The 25510-nt window shown below is 38.7% G+C and overlaps 1 protein-coding gene across 1 annotated transcript; it reads right to left on the bottom strand.

The window, feature by feature from the left end:
• Nucleotides 1-17874: 17874 nt before the first annotated feature.
• LOC149845521 (uncharacterized) lies at nt 17875-18438 on the bottom strand. Its single transcript, XM_089988233.1, has one exon. It carries the CDS (start codon nt 18436-18438, stop codon nt 17875-17877), a length of 564 nt encoding a protein of 187 aa, XP_089844359.1.
• Between the last annotated feature and the right edge of the window lie 7072 nt (nt 18439-25510).

Here is a 25510-nt window from a genome sequence, read left to right as displayed (position 1 = left end):
ATACAATTATACATTAAACATATTATAAAAATATCATATAATGTATATTATAAAAGTCAACATGACCTGGCCGAGTCATTGAGTTGACCTGGCCGAGTGACGAGTCACTCAAGGACGAGCTGAGTGACGATTCACTGGGTTTTAAAACACTGCCCAAATCTTGTTCTCAAGCCCATTTCAGGTAGTGTACGTTCTTTTTATGTTTGAATTTTGGTATGCTTCAGAATAATGGATCTTTAATCTTTTCAATTTGCAAGTGTTTATTTGTTAATATATAGTACAGTGAAAAGATAATATCCAACCCAATTAAGAAAGAGTCTATTTAGAACTCGCCCATCTATACGCAAGCCCGTTTAACACCACAGGTTTTACAATCAGTCATGCTCAAACCAAAACCAAACCTGAACCAAACTGGTTTAGATCCATGTCCAATCTTTAGTCCTGATCTAAAATAAGGGTATGTTTAAACCCCAATTATTTCGAACCCGACTTGATTTATACACGAACCCATTAACCCATACAGGTCTGCAATTTTCAGTGATACCCAGACCTGGACCTGGACCTGGACCTGATTCAAATTATATTGGGTTTGAGTTCAATTTTAAACCCATTTGAAAAATGAATCTTGCAAAACCTGCCCGACCCAGTTACACACCTAAATGCTCCTTAAATTTGGCCAAGAAGGCTACACAGGTTGAGGCTACCTCAGGCACAATAGACACTATATTACCAACGGGGCCTCCAACCATCTGATAGGACGTTGCAAGTTCGAACCCCACTGCCTCTGACCCGTCTGGGTTATAGCTTAAAGGCTGTCTGTAAAAGGGAGGGCCCCAAATTCCCCCAGCTCTGTTATGAAAAAAACAAAAAACAATACACTATTTTAAGAAAAAGAAGGCCTCATACTTTTGAAATAAATATGATTTCTACTGCATGCCTCATTTGCTAAAGAGCCTAATATGGTAAATTAAAGGGGTGTCTTGCTTTGTATTTTGCTATACAACAGCCTGCCTGGATATGCTCTGTCAAGTCATGATTTTGGAAATAAAGGCCAAGAACACCAACTTTTGGTACCATGAATAAATTTGAGAACACTGAGCCACGCTTGATCACATTCAGGCTTTCTTGTCTATATAGGCCTACTGTTAATAATGGAAAATTCCAAGTTTGTTTTTTTTATGATGAGGAACCCTCACCCAGGGGACACTTAATGGCCCACTGTTGTGCTCTTTCCCAATTACATTAGGATCACCAATATCCTTATCAGATACATATTCCTTATCTTTGAAATCTCTAGAATCATCTAATGTTGAGACGCCAGCCCTGCTATCTTTCTTTCCTTGGATCACACTTTGGATTTGGATTTGAGCATGTTGGTATCCTTTTTATCCCCCCCTCGAGCTCAGTATTATGGGGAGAATGGTGGTGAGCTTGCTTAGCAACATGAGAAATCTGGCATACCCAAGAGCTTTAGTCATGATGTCGGCCACCTGATCAAATATATTTTACTAATATTGATCTTTTAGAAACATGATCACAAACAAAATGAAAGTCAATTTCAATATGTTTGCTTTTGTTATGAAAAACAGGATTAGCAGACATATGAAGACATGTAAGTAGCCTCAATGGATTGGTGGGCGAGAGATAGACATCTGAAGCTCCTTAGGTAAATAGGTGATCCAAAGAACTTCTGTAGTAGTGTTGGCTAAGGTCTGGTGCTCTGCTTCAATACTAAATCTGGATACAATGGGTTATTTTTTAGCAGACCAAGAAATGAGATTTAGACCCAAGAATATAGCAAAAAACTCGTAGATTTTTTGTCATCAACACAACCGGCCCAATATGCATCTATCTGAGTAGGCAAAAATATTGATATTATGTATTTTGGAGACATTAAACCCATGTGAAATCGTACCCTTTATATACCATAAGATCTTCTTAACGACACTCCAATGAGCTGTAAAAAGTTGATGCATAAATTGGCACACCATATTAACTAGGTAAGCCAAGTCTGAACAAGTCAAGGTAAGATATCGGAGAGCCCCAACTACCAGACTATATAGTGTTGGATTAGGTAATGGATCAGCATCATTCAAGCATAAATTGAAAAAGTTGGAAAGAGGCATATTGGTAGTCTTAGTTCCATCCATACCCGTTTTCTGTAATAAGTGCTCAATATATTTTTGTTGGGACAACACCACTCCAATTGAGGTAGGAACTATTTCAATGCCAAGAAAATAATATACTCGCCTGTGTAGGATTGTAATCAATCTTTGAACACACTTAGCCAAATTTTCTATAACCAAGATATCATCTACATAGATTTTAATGTATGTAACAAAACCACGTGAGTGTTGGATGAATAAAGATGTATTTGTACAAGAACTGGCAAACCCAAGCTCGAGAAGAAAGAAACCCAACCGTTAGTACCACGCTCTGAGGGTTGTTTGAGCCCGTAGAGAGTCTTATGCAACTTACAAACGTGATTTGGAAATCGAGAATCAACAAACCTTGGTGATTGACTCATAGGAAGCCATGTAAAAATGCATACTGCACGTCAGATTTTCAATCCATGATTGATAGCAACAGTAAAAAGTGTATGAATAGTGATAGGTCTCACCAGAGGGCTAAAAGTCTCAAAGTAATCAACCCCATATCCCTGACTAAACTCTTGAACAACCAAACATGCCTTATATCTCTCAAGAATCTCATTAGTACGATGCTTGACTTTGAAAATCTACCTGCATCCAATAATGTTTTAGGAGAAAGAGGGAAGAAATAAGGTCTAAGTATTATTGTAAAGTAAGTCTTGACCCATGGCTTAACACCAATTAAGTTTTTTTTTTGGGCTTGTTGGAAAGAAGTGGACTCGGTATCTCTGGCAAGTTTAGTGAGAAGAGCAACAAGTAACGGATAACGACTAACTAGGAATACCTTGGGTGGTCTAGTTCCATATTGTGAACGGGTATCCATAGGATGAGTTCTTAACAAAGCATTAGATTGGGCCGAAGGGTCAAGAACATGGTGTGTAGATGACATTAGGTTGGTCCAAAGACACGACAGGGAGGAAAGAGAAAGAGAACTCATTGGATGATGTGCAACCCAGTACCCAACTTCAATCCAAGCCCCATTAAGCAAGTATGGTAGCCAAATATGAATCTGATTAATAATCAGATCCGGGTTTGGTATTAAGTTTTGCATTGAAACTACAACCCAACCTGATTAAGTATAAATACTAGGTTACAAAATTGTCACTCATTAGATGAGATAAGTGCAACTAAATATTCCCATCAGAATCCAAATATGAATTTGAATCCAACTAGGCCAAACTCAATTAGCGTTTGAATTAAATGGATTTGGATCTGATCCAATTCAATTATTGCCCTTGCTATTTGGATCTGGATAGGATCCAAACCAGGTTGTTGTCATAACTCAATTGTCATCTATACTAGTTGGATCCAGACTTGATTGGTTACATTGTTTGGATATGGATCGCATCCATGTTGAATTGTCGCCCATATAGTCCAAGTTGTCATTCTAGGGGACGGATCTAGATTGGATCTTGGCCTATTTCACTAGAATGACAATCTAGGTTGTTGCCCTTACTAGAACGAGAACCTAGGTTGTCACCCAAGCTAAATAGGTGCCATTTGGATCCAAAATCTATCATTTTGGGTCCAGTTTGCATTTAAAAGGTATTTTGGACCCAAAAACTCCAAAACTCGCCCCAAAACCTTCCTAAATTTAAGAACTTAGTCCCTAAGACTTACCAAATCTGATTTTTTAGCTCTTAAGCTAGATTTTTGGCCAATAGAAGCTTGCCACATCTTTTTTTCTGGCCAATCATATCAAAGCTCTTGTATGACAATTGGATTTGGATATTTTGAACTAGAAAAGCTTAAATCTAAGTCTAAGACCTAGTTCTACACCTATAAATAAATGTCAAGCCCCTTAGTCCAACATCTATGATCTTGAAGTTTTTGTAACCAGACTTAGTCAGATTCTTCCTAGCCTAGCTCCTAGATCCAGATCATTACGTCAATTGTCTCTGGGGCTTCTGCCTTACCGAAGCTCTACCCTTCTATCATTGTGCTCATCATCTTTATCGTAGGAAGGGTTACCTAAGCCCAAGGTGAGACTCGTATTCATTGAATTTTCTAGTTTTATTTGTTATTGTACTCAAGTAAGCATGAATTTGTCTAATAGATCGTATACTTGTGTCTTTTGGATCTTTTTGAGTGTTAGTGGTGTTCCTACACCATCAAGCTCACCATTTTTTATAGGATTTGTGTACGAGGTATGTGGTGTTGCATGCTAAATCTTGGATCAAGGAGCACCGACGTTCTTGGCGAGGTTGATCCCTTCTCAATAGAGAAGGAAAGACACTCAACTTGCAAACGGAGTTCCCATATCTTCTTCAACAAAATCCGAATACAGTTAAAAACTTCTCTTCGTCAAAACACCAATGGATCCACATATTTACAATTATACAGAATATTTATATTATATTTCATATAATATATGTACTTATATATATAATATAATATATTTATATGTATGTATGACCAAAGCAGGTTATATGTTCCCCCCCCCCGAACAGGGCAGTTAGCTACATCTCATGTTCGGGGGTCCCAAAGAGCACCACGTATGTAAGCATGTGCGTCTTGTATCCCCATGTTTGTTAGCATTAATTAGCGTTGGAGTTTGATGCGATTGCAAAGACTTAAGTACCCTCTCCTCCATTGGTGTAAAAAAAAATGACGATTCTTGAAAAGGAGTGGTTGTAAAGACTTAAGTGCCCCAAAGATGATTATTTAAGACCTAGTCGCTGCACTGAAGGATTATTCGAGAAAGAAATCTCCCCTGGAGGAGGCCATGAACATCAACCCTCTCACTATCTCTCTCCCTTCTATTTCTGCTTCTGTGCACATCCATTAGAAGATCATACATTGCTCCATCAAGCACCGACTGACCTGCACATTGACTGTTGTGGAGCCTGATTCAGAGTTTTTACCCTTACAGGAGGAGGGTTTGAGGGCTCATCTTAGCGTGGGTAGCATCATTCAACTAAATGAGTTGTAGATCCTGATTCAGAGTTTTTACCCTTACAGGAGAGAGGTCTGGGGGCTCCTCCCAGCGTGGGTAGCATCATTCAACTTGAAGAGTTGTGGAGTCTGATTTAGAGTTTTTACCCTTACAGAAAGGGGGGTCTGAGAGCTCCTCCCAGTGTGGGTAGCATCATTCAACTTGAAGAGTTATGGAGTCTGATTCAGAGTTTTTACCCTTACAGAAGGGGGGTTTGAGGGCTCCTCTCAGCGTGTTCATGGAGTCTGATTCAGAGTTTTTACCCTTACAGAGTTTTTACCCTTCTATTTCTGCTTCTGTGCACATCCATCAGAAGATCCTACATTGCTCCATCAAGCACCGACTGACCTGCACATTGACTGTTGTGGGTCCTTACTGATGAGCTGCCTCTAAATTTATTCAACTCTGGGTCCTTACTGCACTTGAAGTTGAGTCATTGTATTTTTTTTGTTCGGTGGGTGGTGAGGCCCTCCTTTACTCTCTCAAGACTCTTAGCTTGACAATCTTTCTTTTGATGATTGTGGTTGTAATGTATCGTTGAAGTTAAAATGGAGAATGAAATGACAATAAAAATCACTAAAAATTTACAGAAATAAACTAGACTCAATAACGAAGACACCACTTTTTACGGATTTGGAATATGACCTTCGGTTAGGGAGATATGGCCCTAACAAGTTGGTCCTAATTCGGGTAGCGATTTACAGCGATTTGCTTATTGAATAACACTACAAATCGCTATAGTGATTTGCGGATGACACTACAAATCACTATAGCGATTTGCGGAAGAATCTACAAATCGCTATATCGATTTGTAGTGTCTAGCGATTTGTGGTGTCTTCCGCAAATCACTATAGCGTTTCGTTGGAGACCCGAAAATACTACAAATTGTTGTAGGAAAGCCCGATAATACTACAAATCATTGTTGGAAGGCCCAAAAAAAATTTGGTCCGGAGGGCGCTGCTCCCCAAGCCCCCCCCGCCAGAGGCGGCCCCCCCTGGACCCCCGCACGCTGACCGCGCAGCGAGATCCGCGTCGGGGGGCGCCCCCGGACCCCCCTCCTGTAAGGGCAAAAACTCTAAATCAGGCACATAAGTAGAGAGAGAAGGGAGAGAGAGTGAGAGGGTTGGTGTTCATGGCCTTCTCTAGGAGGAACTCTTTACCTTCCTTGATTTCGTCTCTAGAGAGAGAGAGGGTTTTACAGTGTTTTACGAAGAAGGAAGAAGAAGAAGATGACGATGGAGCAATGTAGGATCGTCTGTTGGATGTGCACAGAAGTAGAGAGAGAAGGGAGAGAGAGTCAGAGGGTTGATGCTCATGGCCTTCTCCAGGAAGAACTCTTTGCCTCTCTTGATTTCTTCTCTAGAGAGAGAGAGGGTTTTATAGTGTTTTACGGAGAAAGAAGAAGAAGACTTTGAAGAGTCAACATCATCCTCGACTTTCTGGATAAAGGACATGTTTGTCCTTTTTTTGAAAAGAGAAAGAAGAAGACTTTGAAGAGTCAACATCATCCTCGACTTTCTAGATGGAGGACATGTTTGTCCTTTTTTTGAACTGTTTGTTTTTTCTTTTTTGAATGAAGGGCATTTTTATCATTTTCTCAAACCATCACTTTATGAGAAGAATAGCAAGAAAGGGTACTTAAGTCTTTGCAACAACACCAGAGTCCGATGCAAAGTTATGTCAACATACACGGGAATACGAGCCCCATGTGCTTGTATACATGGTGCTCATTCAAAGCCCCGAACACAGATGTGGGATTCAGTGAATCATCGGGGGCAAACATACACCACCCTCTCATGTATGACTCGATCGAGTCAAGGGCTGACTTGGCCAAGTCATGTTAAAACTTGGCTGAGTTTTGTTCATTCACTAGGTTGACCCACTAAATGACCAAACCGCGTGTCAACCGGGTCACTAGATTGACTTGGCGAGTTTTTAAACAATGTTGATACCAACTTAAAGCTTAAACTCTCACACAAGATCAAACACAAAACCCACACAAGATATATGTGGTTCATTTCGGAACATACATCCACGACCAAGGAAGTTTCTCTCCTCTATTACCTTAACCAGAGAACGTTACTTTAGATGTCCTATAGTTTGTATACTGGATAGGATCATATGATTATCTCCAGCTCTCACTTTCCTTAGCCTTCTCCTTAGATTTAGGATTTACAGTTTCATTATGCTCTTTCCCAATTACATTAGGATCACCAATATACTTTTTTTTTTTTGACATGAGGATCACCAATATACTTTTTTTTTTGACATGAGGATCACCAATATCCTTATCAGATACATGTTCCTTTAGAATTATGTGATGTTGAGACGCCAGCCTTGCTATCTTTCTTTCCTTGGATCACACTTTGGATCTGGACCTGGGCTTGCTGATCTGTATCCTTTACAGATATGAACAGCATAATAATTAAAAAATCAAATATCAGCATTCTTAATATGGTGCAGAAACTTTATTGAGGTTTCTGTCAAAAAAAGAGAAGAAACTCTAGTGATCGAGGTCCAACAAGTAAAATATGACTTTGAGCTGCTAGTAAAAGCTTTAAGATAAGTTCTAAATTACAAACTGCGATTAATCACAAAATATTATTGTATACACCCACTTAAAGCTGAAAAGAAAAAGAAGGAAAAAGATTCAACGATTCATACTAAGTACGCCATTTTTTATTTCAACTTTTTGAAATCCAGGGGAGGGGTGGAAAGACTAGTAACCCTTTTTAACAAGAGCTTAGTATCTTAGATTTGTGGCGTCTTTCTCATTTAAGAGAGAGAGTACCTTACAAACAGATATATATGGTGTACCATTTACATGTACCAAATCTAAATTGTGCAAACCAATACAATTAGGCGGTGTTTGGATACAACCACTTATCCAAATGAACGGGAGAAAGTGGGATTTTCTATTATAGATGATAATGTGATTTCCCAGCTTATCCCGTTTATCTGGATAAGTGGGTGCACCCAAACACTAAACGGAAGGGAGTCACTAAACGAAACTTTCACATACATTCTTACCACAAAGGCAAAGTTGCTGATATTTTGAATTTCTCGCATTTTCAGACATTTTTCAAAGCTATAAAACTGCTAAAGTATCACAATAAATTGAAGAAAAAAAAAACTCCAAAACTGAAACATATTGAAGTTACCACAACGTTTTCTTGATATTTTTTGAGAAATTCAATCTTTCATCTTATTCAAATTTTGTATTTTTGTTATCTTTAATTTTTCAATATTCCCTCAAACAGTTTATGGATATGGGAAAAATGAATGTGTGGAGCTCGATAGCAGTCAGTGACAAATAAGTGCATGGACCTAATTTTTTTCTAGCCGTGGGTCAAGCCTGTGGGTTCTTAAAATGACAGTAACAAATATCAGCAATGTAAGCCGACGCAGTTTGAAAACTATCTCCATATAACTGCATATTTATAACTGTTTCTGAAGGTTCTCTGCAAATATTTGGCTCACAAAACAACCACATATGACAAATCCAAATGTTCTTATTCAAAAAGACTGTTAGTCCACTAAGCTTTAGATAGCTCACAAGTCACAAACAACATTATCTTAGCCCAAGCTCACCCTTTTACATGAGGCGCATCCTCCCCAACCTGTGGATGTGTATCCTTTTCTCTGCAAATCTGTCAGATACCAAAATAGAGAAATTAAAGCATTTTTTATTTTCTTTCTTTCCTTGTTTTCATGACCATTAACGAAAGAGAGCCTTATTGAGATTGTGAGAGAATGAACCTTCTAAAACTTGCCTGCAGCCCACAGACTCCATCAGTTGCTAGAAGTGTGATCATCCCATAATCTGAATGAGCAGATCAGGGAATGCCTAGAATGGGCGAGGCTAAACCAGGGCATCGAGCTGCCTCGGGCCTTGCAGCTTTAGTACGAACCGCTAGCCTCATTAGAGGGCAGCCAGTGTTTTATCATCTAATGGTGTTCGCCCAGAGTAACTTAATCTGTATTATACTGTTTTGAGCCTTGTAAGTTTTTTTCTTTTGATTCAATAAATCTGAAATGCCTTTCCGATAAATAAAAAAGAGCCGATGCAAACGAACACGATATTTTCCAAATACAACGATTTATCATGATATCAGAACGAGATATTTTCAGAATGTAATGATTTAGCATGATATTCTTAAGATATCAACACCTTTTTCTTTTGGTTCTTGTGCATGTTATAATTCTTCTTTATATTGTTGCATGTTTTCTTATCTTTCTAAGATTTATATGCCATTATTTTCAAATTTTTCAAAAAGCGAATTTTTTAATTTAATTATAGCGGGACTTTCCATCTCCAAGAAAATCCCAAGACTGATATTTGTGACATTGCTCTCACTTTTTCTTGCCCAATACATCTCATGACAGATGCTACTTTTTTTTAGTTTTTATTTTATGATCGGAAAAACCACTTTACTCTTATTGGTGTAAAAACCCTAGGTCCCCCTTGCCAACTAGGAAGTACATCCACCTTCATCCTCGTAGCAAAAGATGTGCCCACATGAGTTTCAAACTCGTGTTCAGCTCGAGGACCTTCATAGTTCACCCCTATCTGATGATAGGATCCCTTGTGGGAGACGAAGGAGAATCAGGTGCAATGTGATTGCACACTTTTAGCTGACTGCTGCAACTGATCACCCTCCATGTTTGGGCCACAGCAGATGGAAGGTGATCAGGTGCAGCAGCACAGCAAAAATGTGAAATCACATTGCACCTGATCTTCCCTCGCTGGAGACTGATGCCACACAGTTAGCAGGTTCCTAATAAAATTGCTGAATTGGAATCATCACCTTATCTTTTTAAGACACTAGGACGTGCCTATATAGCCTATGCCTCCTAGGGGGGTACAAAAATATTACAATATCCAGAAAACATCCACTTAAAATGATGGGGGAGACATGATATTGATGCATACTAAACATTATGCCATCGATTTGCACTCTCCACGTTCTAAAGTTGAAACCTTAAATATCGTGCCTGCTTTGGGCTATGAGCCATTAACTTAACACGAGTGGAATGACCATTAGTTGCGCCACCAATACAGTGAGTGAAGGCAGCAATAAGCAAACCTGAAAAGCAAGAGGTTGTGGCACTCAAATCTAAGCAACCTTTAACACAAGCAAAAGTCAGATCGAGAAAAGAACTATTGGTCCCCTCGTATTCGAAAATGATGATCCAGGGGCACTATAGAAATTAATTAGTTCATTGATTGATTGAAAATAGAAATCTATGTATATCATGTCAACTAGGTTTGATTGAGAGAAAAGGTACAACTGAAAGATTTTGATTAGATACCAAAGAACAAACAATAACTACAATCAAGTTTGGAACCTCTTTCTTCCCACAAGCTCCATTCGAAAACATGAAACATATACTTTCGTAAGACTCGTTGACCCAACTGGGTAATGACTGCAAATGATAAATATAATAGAAATACAAGCGTAAACAATATCCTAACTTCCGTAGCATCGATATTAGGAGACCATTGTGGAGGCTTATCTTGTAATCCAATCCAAGGAACTCTAGTATAATGTGGATACAATAATAATAATAATAGATCCCTCGAGGCCCTTGACAAATGAGAAATACAGTAGAGAATCGAACTACATCAGTTTGCCAGTTCATTTCAACAGCAAGACTTCTAGAGAGTAAAACTATACCCAAAAAAATGCATAAAAATTTGTTACTCATAGAGTGAGATAATAAACCATGAGGGCCCATATGGTCTAATTAGAGGTTCAAACATATGATCTTAGTTGATATGACATTGTTACATGTTAAGAGAAGTAAACATTTTGATTACCTATGTTTATTAAAAACTTATTGCAAAATCTAGATCTACGTGATAAAATAAGTTGACAATGTGCTCCTAAAAAGTGGAAAGTGAAGCATTTCTTCATTCATGAGAGGCATTATGATATAAAACAATCTACCTTTCCCATAATAATTTATGGCATTGTTGCCAGTGTTAAACATCGGCTTAGTAAGTTGCAACCTATTTCTTAGGAGGCATTAATAAATTATTCAAATACAAAAAAATGACCTACAGTGTTGCTTTGGCCAATTAAACAAACATAATGCCTACCTGACTAGGAGAACATGTAGTAGCTAGTTCCCATTGTTCATAAACTGGTGTTGAAGCATTAACATTTGTCTAGTCCTTAGATAACTCTAAAGGCCTTGAAACTGCCATTTTTGAGATTCAATGCCTTTGCCATCTCGCGTTCATAATTCGAGGGTGCTTTGTCTGATGACCTGGATACAGGAACAATACATAGTTACCCTTATATGGTCTAACTATTTTTTCTTCTTTTTTATTCCTCTAAACACCATGGCTACCCTAATCATCCGACATAAACACTAATCTTTATGTTATGCAAAGCATAGACTGCCAAGCTAGGTAGGGTTAGGTCTACAAATAAAAGAATTTATTTTCATTCCCGCTCATCGATCCTTCCGTACAATTTGCTAGCATGTGCATTTAACTAGTTAATTTATTGAAATTTTTTAAGTGAACAAGCATTAAACATCTTTGACATGAGAAATTTTCTAAAAGAAACTGTTCTAGGGAAACCAAATTTAAAATTTCATAGGCATACGACCTCTATAATGTTTCAAAAATTAAACTAGAATACCTACATGGAGTAAGTGGCTTAACTTTGAAGGACCAATTTTCCCTAATCTAAGGATACATTGCTTTGTCCCAATAGGCTTTGTAGCTATTGTTGAGATCAATAATATTGTACATTATTTGTAGGCTTAGTAAATTATTTGTAAAGTTTGTGTGTGATACTATTTTGAGCAATATCATTCACTATTACCATGTCCATTTTTGTAGAATGTACTTAGATTAGCCATATCACTGCCATCATCTTCCAATAACCCCCTTTGGAGCCACTAATTTAGTAAGGAAAGTTGTTTTCTTGTATAAGCTTAGTAGCTCCACTACACCATCTTTGCAAACTTCACTTAATTTGTTTATTTGCCTTAGTGCACTCAATGTACTCGCGTAAACTTATTCTATTGTTTCTCTTTTAGCTTTTCTTGTTCACTTAAAGCCCCTATGATGCCAAACTCAACGTGCCCTGACATCCCACCTCTCTTATCAATTGTGAAAAATAGATAGTGGTCATTGGAGTTGGCGCTGGAGGGTCCACCACTAACCTATGGATGGTGGCCCCCACTTCAGTCTTGGTGCTTGTCCAAAAAAAGAGAAACTTGTTTATTTTAGAACTATTAGCTCCATCCCTCTTGTCATATTCTTTATGGACTCTTTATGCACTTATTTGTTCTCGAGTATTTAAATAGAGGTCGCTCTCTCTTGCAAGAAACAGTGTCAGCTTGGAGCCAATTCATGTCTGGATTGGCCAATGCGCAGTAGCTTATAATCTTAAGCCCTCCACCCCCCTCCCCCCCCCCCCCCCCCCCCCCCCCCCCCCCCCCCACACACACACACACACCTCAGGTTTGAAGTTCAACAGGGAGTACTATCCCCCCAACTGCCAATTAGAGAAGACAAAAACACGATGTTAAAACTATTATTGGTGGCTTTTGGCACTCAACAAAGTAGTAGGTAACATCCTGATATTGGCTTTGCTTACTCTTATGATAGCTTGATGCATGAGGATCGATTATAAGAATCCTTGCGAATCACAGCCAACGGTTATAAGAAGTTTTTAAGGTGTTTTTTGAACAAGCGATTACATATCTACTTATTTGTCGTTGGCTACCTTAAGCCTTAGAATACCATTAATGCAGTTTTTTTTTCTTTTAAAAATTTTTAAATAACTTTTAATTATTTCTGCATATATATTGAACAGAACGGCAAGTTTTGGACTTTATGGTATTACACCTCCAGATGTACTTCAAGATCTCGGAGTTGGTGAAGAATGTACATGTTGCATGAAGGTATCGACGATGCTCGAGTCATACCAATTCTAAGGCTAACTAAAAACTTCAGTAACCCATAATTTAATACTAATTGATCAAGTTATGCATCGCATTAAACGTCTCCAAGTTCATAAATTCATGCAACTTTATCACCAGTCGAACTCCAATATATCACTTAATAAGAAAGTCGAACATGAACTTGGTCAGATTTCAAGGGCAATTGGCAAAAGATGTATCAATATCGAATATGCAGGATGGATCTTGTGTGAAGGAATATCCAGATCCACAATGCATACAGGATCCAGACACAAGTCGTCCTGCACTGGATCTCCAGCGGGCAGGTTCACACGTTGAAGCAGATCTGTATGTGGATCCAAAATCTTGTAAACAAAAAACATGTAACAAAAAGGAGTCTAATTGTAATTGGGACTTACAAATCAAGAGGAGACCCCCAAAACGTGTATTCTTCGATATCATGAATAAAAAGGGGAGAGACCCTCTCTCAGGGGCGTGAAAACCAAAGGCGAGAGACCCCATAGTGGACGTAGGTCACATTGACCGAACCACTCTAAAATATTTTTCCTCTGTGTATGAAAATCCCATTGTGTAAATTTTACATCTTGATCAATCCATATCCGCTCATTTGGATTTGGTGGTTCATTAAAGATTAAGCAGACAGACCTGGTAGCTAGTGGGTCTTCAAACCCTAATCCAGTAACAATCTCAAAATATCCAGATAAAGACATATCCAGACTTGATTAGACGATTATGATGTAGAATTATATGCAGTAAGGAATAGGAAAGCCAATAGGATTTGGACTTGGTAACGGGCCTCCAAACATGAGCCCAAGTCAGGGTTATGAAAACTGAAACTCGTTTTTCACACACATTGCTTTCTTTGATAGCTAAAAGGATGGTGATAACCATTGCACCACCAATGGCGGTGGATCACCACTTTCCATAACAGACAAAAGGGACAGATTAGAACCCAAAAAGAGGGCTATGCAAGCCCATAACAGACATGCATGTTTGCATGCTTGCTTGAGCACCTTCCCTCATTAATAAGGAAAAAACGCGTTTCTTGAAATACCATTTTGGATTCCCCACGTCATAATGAATGGATAACCCTTCATTGAACTCCCAAAGAGTGACCCACAAAAGAGACATCATTCAACCCAATAATACGACCATTGGTGTGCCTTTTCCCCCTACGTTTACCAAAATTTGTTGGTACCTCTCTCTCTCTCTCTCTCTCTCTCTCTCTCTCTCTCTCTCTCTCTCTCTCTCTCTCTTTCTCTCTCTCTCCAGTTGATTTTAGACCACTTAACGAGCATTTTGGATAACATCAGTTTGACAAGAAAACTTTAGTAGGAAGCTTTGGAGTTGAATAGATTTGAGTCAATGTCCAACTTCGATAGAATAGGTGAAGCAATAAAATGCGTTACGTTTTTGAGAGTCAGTTCATCCAATGAATTAAATGGAGTGTCATTCAAAAAGGAATAAAGACTAAAAAAGTAAAGACTAAGAAACAGTTTATAGAATCATTGAGAAGCAGTAGCAAATGAAAAATAAGAAATCTTGATTTTGTTTTAGCAGTTAATCAACATAATGCACCTTATTAATGGTTAGTTTGCTGCGTATCCACTTGATTTTTTTGGCACATACCATCAAAGAGATTTTATTTGTTTTTCATGAAGCCTTCAGTTTAATTGCATACGATAAATGAACAGCTTCTTAAATGGGAAGTCACTACCTATTCCCCAGTAGTGGTTGCTATTTTGTTCTTAAAATTTGCAAGGCTTGCATAAAGTGTTTTGACAATTCATTTCATAATGTTTCTAAATGATAACACTTTTTTTTGGGGGGGGGGGGGGGGAAAGGAAAATAATTTTAAATAACACATTTTTTTAAGAAATTTTAAACAACACATTTATGTACCCATCTTTGTTTAGGTGGACTGTTGTCATTGATTATATATCTTCCTAGTTATTGTATTTTTTGTGTCATTCACACATCTGAACATTGCCCAATAGTTTTTTTGCTGGTCCCATTGATCACTTGGAAAACTGACAGGTTGCCAATGTCATCTAACAACATAGAGATATACTTTTATTCTTATATATGCTAAAAAACATAGCCTTTTTTTTAGAGATACCGGTGAATGATTATTTCAAATATTTGGGATCCATCATTCAAAAGTATGGAGAAATTGATGGAGATGTAAATCATAGGATAAAGGTTGGGTGGATGAAATGGAAAAGTGCAACTGGAGTGATGTGCGATCGTAGAATGCCATTGCGGTTGAAGGGAAAGTTTTATAGGACGACTATTAGGCCCGCTTTACTATATGGTACGGAATGTTGGGCTGCCAAGAGACATCATATTCAAAAAATGAGTGTAGCTGAGATGCGGATGCTTAGATGGATGTGTGGAAATACAATAAAAGATAAGATTCGGAACGAAGAGATACGTAAGAAGGTAGGTGTTGCACCCATTGAAAATAAGATGCGAGAGAATCGTTTACGGTGGTTTGGGCATATTCGGCGAAGGCCTAATGATGCTCCAGTTAGAAGGTTGGAGAAATGGGAAAATATATTAGTTAAAAGAGGTCGGGGTAGGCCTAGGAAGACTTGGATGGAGATGATAGGAAAGGATATGAATGCTTTGAACCTCACCGAGGACATGGCATTGGATAGAAATGATTGGAGGAAAAGGATTCATGTGGAAGACCCAAAATGAATTTCTTTTTTTGGTTCATATCGCTGACCCCAATTGTTTTGGGATGAAGGCGTAGTTGTTGTTGTTGTTGTTTCTTGGCTGAATAATCCACTTGGGAATGGTACTATGGTCCACACCCTATCGTTAGAGATAAGAATTAAAGTAACACAATTTTGCATTCTTGATATTTTTAATGGCTATTTCTTTGGTTTGGTTCATAGTGCTAAACTAATCCTCCAGCTGGTCTTGTGCACAACTGAAAACCACAATCAAGATATCCATTGTCATTTATCTGACAGAAAACAATAGTCTGATTAGAAGCCAAAAATATGGGTTCAAAATGGGCCCAAAAAATTTAAACAATTTATTTGTATGAATTGAATAAATTAAACTCTTTGGAACAAAAAACTATGGGTTCAAAATGGGCCTAAACTTTATATAGTTGATCCATATAAAATGAAGTATATACGGACCAAGACTCGTGGCTCATGCATCTAGGTTGCCAAGATAAGTGGGTCAAAGCTGTTACAGGGATAAGTTGGGTAAGTTAGTACTTGGGAAAGTTGGTGTTTGTGCCAATCGACTGTCTCGCTTAACCTTAGTTTAGCCTAACCTTGAGTTTCTCTTTGGAGAATTCATCTCACGCTTGGCTTGCAGAAGATTTGTATTGTGTCGCCAATTGTAGTCTTAAGATAAGAAGCAAGGATCAAAAGATCATCTTCACCACCTAGATAGATTTCTTATACATATTAATCTAGTCTTGTTTTTAATTAACAAGCGTCACAAATATCACCTACATATGAAAATTCACAAGAAAATGAAGATATTATTGATGGAATTTCAAAATCACATATTTCCGGTATATCATGATATCGTTGTGATTTTTTATAGTTTTTACTTTACACCAGTCTTAAATTTTACCTGCTCATTATTTTATTTATTTTTATTTCAATTGAAATGAGATTTTTCCGATATTTTCTTGAGGAAAATTTTTCAAATTATCATGAGATTTTCTTTTGCAGTGAATATCCTGAAAAAGAGATTTCTGGTTATGTTTTGAAAGACATATCTCCATCATAAATTTGAATTTTCTTATACATAATTAAACTGTTATGAACTCATACCACGGTCATAACTCATAAATTCCAAAAGAAGCAGCAAGATTGTTTCGAATCCAACCGTTGATTTTCCCCCACTTTTACCTCAAATAACAAAAGAAGCACTATGTAGATTTAGGTACTTTCACCTTCTTTACCTGTCCCACCAGTCAACCTGTCTATATATAGCCAAACACAGGACAAAAAAAAGGTAAACCTGGCGATTACTCTGTCAAGGATTTGATGTATCCGGATAAACTTGTCATGAATTGAAGGATTACCTCTAGAAAAGACGGAAAAGGAAGTCACAAGGAGCCTTTACTATTTCGTGCTCAAAGGTACAAGTCCTGTTTTTGCCATTGAAGACCATAATTTCTAAAGACGGGCTTAATTCTTTTCAAGCTTGCAAGTTAAAATTTTTTGCCATTAATAACAAAAAATTGATGAAGAAAAATATGGAGCCATCATGGTGACCTTGGGAACATGTAAAAAATGGTGAAGGTGATGAAAAATTTGAAAAATAGCTTTTTAAAAAGAAAAAGGAAACATTTTGAACAGTCCTTTGCTCAGCAAGTCTAATATGTCTTTCCTTTATGATATTTTTTCTTCTTAAATATTTGATCTCAATATAGCAGGGACAGGAGAAGTGCAGTTGGGATTTATTGGAATAAAAATCCAATCTGTTGAAATAATCTAATATATAAAGATGGAATATGTGGCCCAATGTATGGAATTGGATTTAGTAAATAAAAGATTATCAGAAGAAGAAGGGAAGGAGAAAAAAACCATTCATACTTTTAAGCTTCAACCATGGAGAGGATCAGAAAGAAAAGAAGAAAGACAAAGAGTGGAAATGAAAATTACTATACTGAAAAAGCGTCTTCATACACAAAGTGCCATGAAGAAATTAGAAGACTATCTTATTACACATGCACATACCCAACATCAAAACTGACGTCCCAACAAAAGATAAAAAGAAGAAAAGAACACAGATCGGACTTCCTGCCACAATGAAATTGTGGTCTACCCATGAATTTCAATATACTTGTTCATGTATCTTCAACATCTACAAATGCAAGGACAAGTCAAGCTTTTGGTCGCTGCCAGAAGAACCAGAGGCCTCATCACCAATCTTCAGAAATTGGGTCATCTTCCTTGAGGGTCCCTCTGTTGCAAGCTCCCCATTGTTCACCACCCTGTCCCTGTGACTCCTCTGCCAATTTAAGAAGCTTACATCATCATCCCCAAAACAGGGTGGCCCCCTGTAAGGGTTGTCAAACCTAGGGGCTCCATTGGATCCAAACCTATCAGACAATTGAGAAGCGAAGTGCCCACTTGGAGGTATACCATGATTCCCAGAATGGGCATTGATGTAGAAAGAAGGGCCCAAAACACCAAGGCTTGGAGCAAAAATAACAGGTGGGGAGGATAACCCTGAAAACCTGTAATCAACTGCCCTCTGTGCCTTTCTTGCTGCTGATCTCTCCTTCTTGTGTGCATTCTGATGACCACCCAAGGCTTGAGAACTCACAAACTTCTTGGAACAGAAAAGGCAGGGGAAGAATCTTTTTTCTCCACTTGAACCATCAACAACTTCATTGGTTGCACCACCTTTTTCCTCATCTGCCATGCTTGAGGTAGCAAACAAACAAAAAAAATTGTGGGCTACTGGGGTTGGTGTTGGTTGGTCTGGACTCTAAACAAGTTTTCCTATGGGGGCTAAGAAGAAAAATTTTAACTGAAAAAATGGATTGAAATACCATGAAAGGAATCAAATAATCATCTTGGTTTTGCTTTATTGGACTGAAGAAAGTGGGGAACTTGGATGGTGGTGGGCTACAAACAAACCTTTCATTGTTCTTTTCTTTCTTTTCCTTTTGGTCTTTGTAAAGCAGGGAGAGGAAGGCAAACCTCTATTTATATATACAGGTACATGAGATGAAAAAGAAACAGTGTGAAAAGAGTGGTGAGGTACTATATGTAATCTTTGAACTAGTTGGAAAAAAAGACAAAATCTTTCTGGGTTTAGCAGGGTTTTTGCAGAGAGGAGCAGGAAGTGAGAGAGGGCACACATAAACTAGAAAGGAGAAAAGATAAAGGTGGTGTTTCGAGTTTGAGAACCTTTTCTTTTCGGTTTTCAAACAGATGGCATGCAAGAGATGTGATGTCTTTGAAGCATATCTTGCAGTATTAATAAAGAAAGAAATAAGGAAGGAAGGTGGGATCTTTCCTCATTTTTTGTGATCTCTAAAAAGAGCAGAGAATTTAAAGCTTTGCATGCAAGGAAATAATAAAGGTTTGGGAAATATGGTAGGGCGTGATATGAGCGAGAGTTAAGACTTGAGACTAGTGCTGGGGTTTTGGGCCTGACACACATCGATTTCATAGGGCACTCTGGTAAATTGGCAGGCGTTTTTAACAGTTTCTCTTAATATCTGGATTTTGGTGAACAAAGGAAACATGATTCAGCGTTACCCGATGACCACTTTGGGGAACCATGCATAGCCTTGAGTTATGGGGCTCCGATGCCATGTTTGGCCCTCATCCCACCATGCACTCTGCCACCCTACTGCATGCACCAAGCACTAAGCCAAGCCCCCACATTCGGCAAAACTCAAAAACCTGAAAGATATCCCAAACTAGATTCTTTTCTTATAACTCTACAGTCTACACTAAATAACTTTAATGGTCAGTATTAGGTTTGATATTTGGTCCACCCAGCTCACACACTTATGGGTGTATAGAGTAAAGCTGAGTTGGTGAAGCATAAAAACTATATTTGGTTTGTATGGCTCTGGTCACATGTATTTGATACAGATCCAATCCATTGTCTGAAATTTGATCCTATCTGCTCGTTTTACTAACTGTATGGAACTTCTAAGAAACCCTAAAAGCTTCCTACCACATACTGTCACAGGCTTACCTAGATTTCTTTAAAAATGCAGATAGCTTCAAATCATGCTCAGTTCTGCTTGAAAGGAAAGTTATTCAAAACTACTGAACAAAAGTTAATTTAATAATTCTTTTTCCGCAAAGAAACAATTTGTTATTAGCTTCCCAAGAAAAGAATAAGGTCCTAAACCCTAGAAGTATATTGGCCCCTCAAGTCCCCCTCAATTCCATCCTAGAATAAAGAAAAAACGGTACAATTTTTTCTCGAAATTACTAACAAAAAAAATCCTCTAAGAGAAAAAAAACAGTCAAAACTCTAAGCCAAGAAAAAGAACCCTAAGCCCTAGGAAGGCTTGAACACCTCTTCCCACGAGTTCAAAACAACCTTTTGGCATCAGAAACTTGTTTTCTTTGGGTTTTATCTGATTGGCCCTTTGACTTTTAAGACACCATTGTAATCGTCGATAGTAATACAATAAGGCATTGAACGGCAGCATGGGCATCCAATATATTCTTTGTTAGGAAACTATTTCCATCATTTGGCAAAAGTACCCATGTGCTCTCTCTCCCTCTCTCTTGTGTTGGTGTGTGTGTGGAAAAGTGAGAATATGATATATAAGGTTCTCTTTGGCATGGTAGAAAAGTAGCAAAATTGATATACCATGCATGTGTTTTTTTAGCTACCACTTTTCACTTATTAATGTCATTGGCTCAAAGCCCTAAAAAACACAAGGTACTGTTGTAAATTTGGGACAGAACATGACATGTAGAGGTTTAACCAAAGCAGGTTATATGTTCCCCCCCCGAACAGGGCCGGTACTGAGATCTCATGTTCGGGGCTTCCAAATAGCGCCACGTATACGATCAAAACCGGCATGGTTCCCGATGACAGTCCGCATCATATTGCATCGTAATTTGGTGCCGCAACAAAGACTTAAGTACCCTTTACCGCCATTCGCTTCATCTTCCTCGAACGGACATAAATGCCTTTCTTCTAGAAAACTGAACCGTCGGTTCATGAAAAGGACAAAATTGCCCTCCATCGTTATCGCGCCAACGAATGTTCCGCAGAGTTTGCGTATGTAGCAAGCGTTATGTTGTAGGATTCAAATAGTTCGAAACAATCCATTCTCGCTCTAAGCACTCTACCGGAGATTCTTTGCTTTCATCTGGAGTCGTCGGAGCATCCTTTCCCTTTGTTCCAGAGCATCTGTTTTCGTCTTACCACTGCTTACTCTACAGTTGGAATATCCAAATTCCCATCATTTCAGTGAGTTTTATGTAACGATGTGTTTCTTCAATCTGAAGATTGCTTCTTATACAACGATTTGTTTCTTATGAACCCAAATATTCCGACGATTTCTAACCATGATGATCGTGTAATGTGTTGTGCAGGTTAGCAATGTCTGCGCCTCATCAGATTAGAGATACCCCATCGTTCTATGGGTTGTCTATTAGAGAAGTGATCCGCCAGTCCCATCTATCTAAGGTTTTTGAAAGATACCAAAATATACTTAAGATTGAGAACGATGAAGACAGGAAAAAAGCCTTGGAATCGTATTATGCGGAGGATTGTCCATCAGATATCGAGGCTGCGGACCAAAGGAAGAACTCTGAAGAACGAAAGATGCAAAACAAGGATGACGAAGAGAAGGCAAAGGCAAGAAATATTCATGAGAATTTGAAAAGAAGGCTGAGGATTGACGCACGGTTGAGGGAAAATAGGAAGAAGAATGAGGAGGAGTTTCAAAGTTATGTTAGCTATTTAGTGGATGAAACTGCGGCAGAATGTAAGAGGAGAGGCTTGGAGCGCAGTGCAATGTTTAAGAAGGCATGGCTATTGAAGAAGGAGGAGGAGAGGCGAAGGCAAATGAATAAGGAGGAGGAAAAGAAGGAACAAAATATTCCTCAGTATGAGGAAGAAACGAAAAGGCGAATGAGGGAGAAGGAGTTTGAGGAAGCTAAGGAAATGCAAAGGCAGGAGAAGGAGAATGAGGAAAAGAAGGAAAGGCAACAGAAGGAGAAGGAGGAGGAAGAAGAAAAGGAAAGAGAAAGGAAGAAGCAGGAGGAAGAATTCCAGGAAAGAAGGAAACAAGAACTGGAAGAGAAAGAAAGGCGGCGGAAGGAGAAGGAGGAGGAAGAAAAGGAAAGGGAAAGGAAGAAGCAGGAGGAGGAATTGCAGGAAAGGTTTAGGAACAAGCAGGAGGAAGCGGCGAAAAGGGAGAGAGAAATGAAGCAGAAGGATAAGGAGAAAAAGCAGAGAGAAAGGAAGGAGAAGGAGGAGGAGGCGAAAAAGGAGAGAGAAAGGATGCAAGAGCAGAAAAGGGAGAGAGAAAGGAAGCAGAGGAAGGAAGAGGAGAAAAGGGAGAGAGAAAGGAAGGAGAAGGAGGAGGAGAATAGGGAGAGAGAAAGGAAGCAGAAGGAGGAGGATGAGAAAAGGGAAAGAGAAAGGAAGCAGAGGAAGGAAGAGTTGAAAAGGGAGAGAGAAAAGAAGCATAAGAAGGAAGAGGAGAAAAGGGAGAGAGAAAGGAAGGAGAAGGAGGATGAGGAGAAAAGGGAGAGAGAAAGGAAGGAGAAGGAGGATGAGAAAAGGAAGGATAGAGAAAGGATGAAGAAGGAGGGCGAGAAAAGGAAGGCGAGAGAAAGGCATGCGATGGTGGAGCCAGTAAAGATGGAGATTGAAATGCAATTGGAAGCAGTGGACCCACCAGAAAGTCCCAGGTTGGATGGAAAACAACAGAAAATATCGGCCAAGGTAAATATATTCGTTCTGTCTGTGAAGATTTAATAACATGTTTAGCGATTTTGGTATAGCGATTACTGTGTTAGGTATTAATTTGTATAGCGATTACTGTGATAGTCTGTCTGCAACCAATATTATTTATGACGGTTAGTAGAATAATATTTATAAGTACAAATGAAACTAAATTACAATTGGTAGGAATAATATGTTATTTTGTGTTACAGGGAGTTCACAAAAGAAGTAGAGCAGTAGGTGAAAAGCTCGGAGGTCGGTGTCAATGGCCTGTAGTTCTGTCGTGGTATGGTCAGCTGAGTGCATATCAGAAGGACCGATTACGAAATATGCACTTCGGTGGCCTTTTGGACCAGCAATATTTTGAAACTTGCTGGAATACCATGACCCACCTGGTAAATAAATGGAATGATAAGACGAACACATTCCAGTTTGATTCTTTTGAGATCACCATGACTCTAGAAGATGTGGCGAGGATCATTGACCTTAAGTGCGATGGCAGTGCTGTCCTGTTACGGCATTCAAACTATAACGCAAGGGAGAAATGCACGGCTCTGTTAGGAATGTCGATGGACGAATGGAGTCAATGTATTTCTGGTGGAATAAATTCCACATCAATGAAGGTCTCATTTTTTCGTAATAAATGGGAAGGCCACTCCGCTACTTGTGCATATGAAATAGCTGACAAAGAGTTGCGCGGCTTCCTTCTATATTTTTTTGGTCTTATATTATTTTCCGATTGTTCTGGTTCGAGAATAAGTTCCATGTGGCTGCAGTACCTGGCAGACTTAGACGAAGTAGACAACTATGCCTGGGGTGCCGCTATGCTCGCACACTTGTACAGTCAACTCCACCGTGCGAGTAACAGTATGAAAACAGTTGGTGGATTTTGGCCATTTGTTCAGGTATTTGTTGATTACATACTTAGTAATTGTAGAACAATCTCATTGCAGGTTGTGGTGTTACTAATAATATTGTTTTTGTTAGGCCTGGGTGTTGGAACATATTATCCCATTGCATCCTCGTTGTGGCCCTCCGATTTGTGGTTTTCCAAAGGTCGGTCGTTGGGCTAGAATAAACGTCGCAGTTTATAATGCTAAGTCCATTTTAGATGGGCTGCAACTAAACGAGGTAAACGTTCTAAAATTGTTAATATATTATAAATCGTTGTAATGTTCAGCATTCTTAAGTATCCATCGCTGCAGGATTGTCTTCCGTAGTACATATCGTTGTTGCCATATCATGCGTAAATAAATGTTAACATATTTGTCATTCTTTATTAAAAAGAATTACCAATGTACAGGTTATGTGGAGACCTTATGGAGATGGGGAGGACGATGATGAAGACGTTGTTGCGGTGGCTGCTAGATTGGCTTACCGCGATTTGTGGCTATTCTGCAATTTTGAAGCCGAGTTACAGCAAGGTAGTCGAGTTCTTCTACAATCTGGCTTGGGGCAGTCTATCCCAAATAAGCCTTTGGAAGTGAGAAGGAAGATGAATAGTGGTGGTGGCATGAACGTTAATTGGCCTGATCGCTACAGGGACGAATTATTAAATTGGAACTCAGGTGGTTTGATCCCTTCTATTTCGAAACCACATGAAGGACGACAATTTGATCCCTTCTATTTCGAAAGGTATTGGGAACCAATGCGGTGAAATTGGAAGATTGAAAAAATTGTGAACCCATGCCTCCCAACTGCCCCTTCTCATGTTGCAGCCTAGCCTCTATAACCAAAACGCCGTCTCTCTCCGGTTACTACGACTGGTCCCTTAGTAACAAATCGCGAGGAAGAGCGAACACTTGCACTAAAAGAGAACATTGTCTCTGCCGCAAGGTTCGAAGTTATGGAGAGGGAGAATAAGAAATTAAGGGCAGTAGTAAGCACTATGGGGATTCAATTGAACTCAGTGGTAGAGATGATGACCAATTTTTTTAATAAAGGTCTCGCAACGAAGATGCCATGCATGATAGACAGTGCACAAATAAAAAGTGAGAGACAATTCTATGATATTTCATCTGATTCGTCAAGTGCCTCGGAATAAATCGTAGTTTTTCATTTTTATCACGCTAGGTTTTTGTTGTAATTGTATAATGAGTTGTAGTAACGTGACATTCTTTTATTGTTTAATTCTTTTTTATTACAGCTTTTCGTCTGTGGATCTCTGAAATAAATAAACTTCAATCGAAAATAGATGTTTGTTAAAAAATCGTGGCATTGCCTAACCTCTCTAGCATCGCTAAGATATATCATTTCTGTTTAGCAATCGCTGTATTTGTCTCCGCCTCGAAAGAATATCGCAATAAGGATTGACGATGTAAGCCTTGAACAATAATTTAACGAGTTCTGACGGCGTAAATGATAACAGTCAATAGCGATAAGAAAAGGGTTTGTCGTTGCATGAATATATCGATGTATCCATATACGATAATCAATAGAATAATCGTGAAAGATGATTCATACCCAAAAGCTTGTTATAATATGACCGACAAACGACGGGGTTTTTGTTATTTAAAAGTTACTAATTAAATTTTGGGGGTGTTTTTGAAAAAGTCCGGCATGTGAGACAACGTATTTTTAATTATTTCTATCGAAAAAAGGGCAGTTTGTGGAAAGACGTATTTTTAAATTTTTCGAAAGCAATCATTTAATTTGGCGGCGGCTATCGAAAATAGGGCGACAGACGTATTTTTATTTATTTAAAATGCAATCATTTAATTAACGGGCTGTTTTCCGAAAATGTCCGGCATGTTAGACGACGTATTATTAATTATTTGTATCGAAAAAAGGGCGGTTTGTGGAGATCGGTATTTTTAAATACTTCGAAAGCAAGCATTTAATTTGGCGGCGGGTATCGAAAAAAGGGCGGCATGCGACACGACGTATTTTTATTTATTTAAAACGCATTTAATTAGCGGGCTGTTTTCGAAAAAGGGTGGGACGTTAAAGGACTTTACCTTTGTATTTGACTGAGGACGGCGTTTCTGTATCTGCGTTGCAAAGGTGCCATCGATATCTCCGTCCAGGCATGGCGCCGAAGAAGGGGACAATCGGA

This window comes from Nuphar pumila, chromosome 2 (genome assembly GCF_984573655.1).
Source record: "Nuphar pumila chromosome 2, dmNupPumi1.hap1.1, whole genome shotgun sequence".
NCBI classification, from domain to species: Eukaryota; Viridiplantae; Streptophyta; class Magnoliopsida; order Nymphaeales; family Nymphaeaceae; genus Nuphar; species Nuphar pumila.
The sequence above is the reverse complement of the archived record's forward strand: the minus strand, read 5'-3'. Positions and strand labels throughout refer to the sequence as shown.

Bases quoted from the DNA above. Each gene is read 5' to 3' on its own strand.
- LOC149845521 (XM_089988233.1), bottom strand. From the start codon at position 18,438: ATGGCAGATGAGGAAAAAGGTGGTGCAACCAATGAAGTTGTTGATGGT.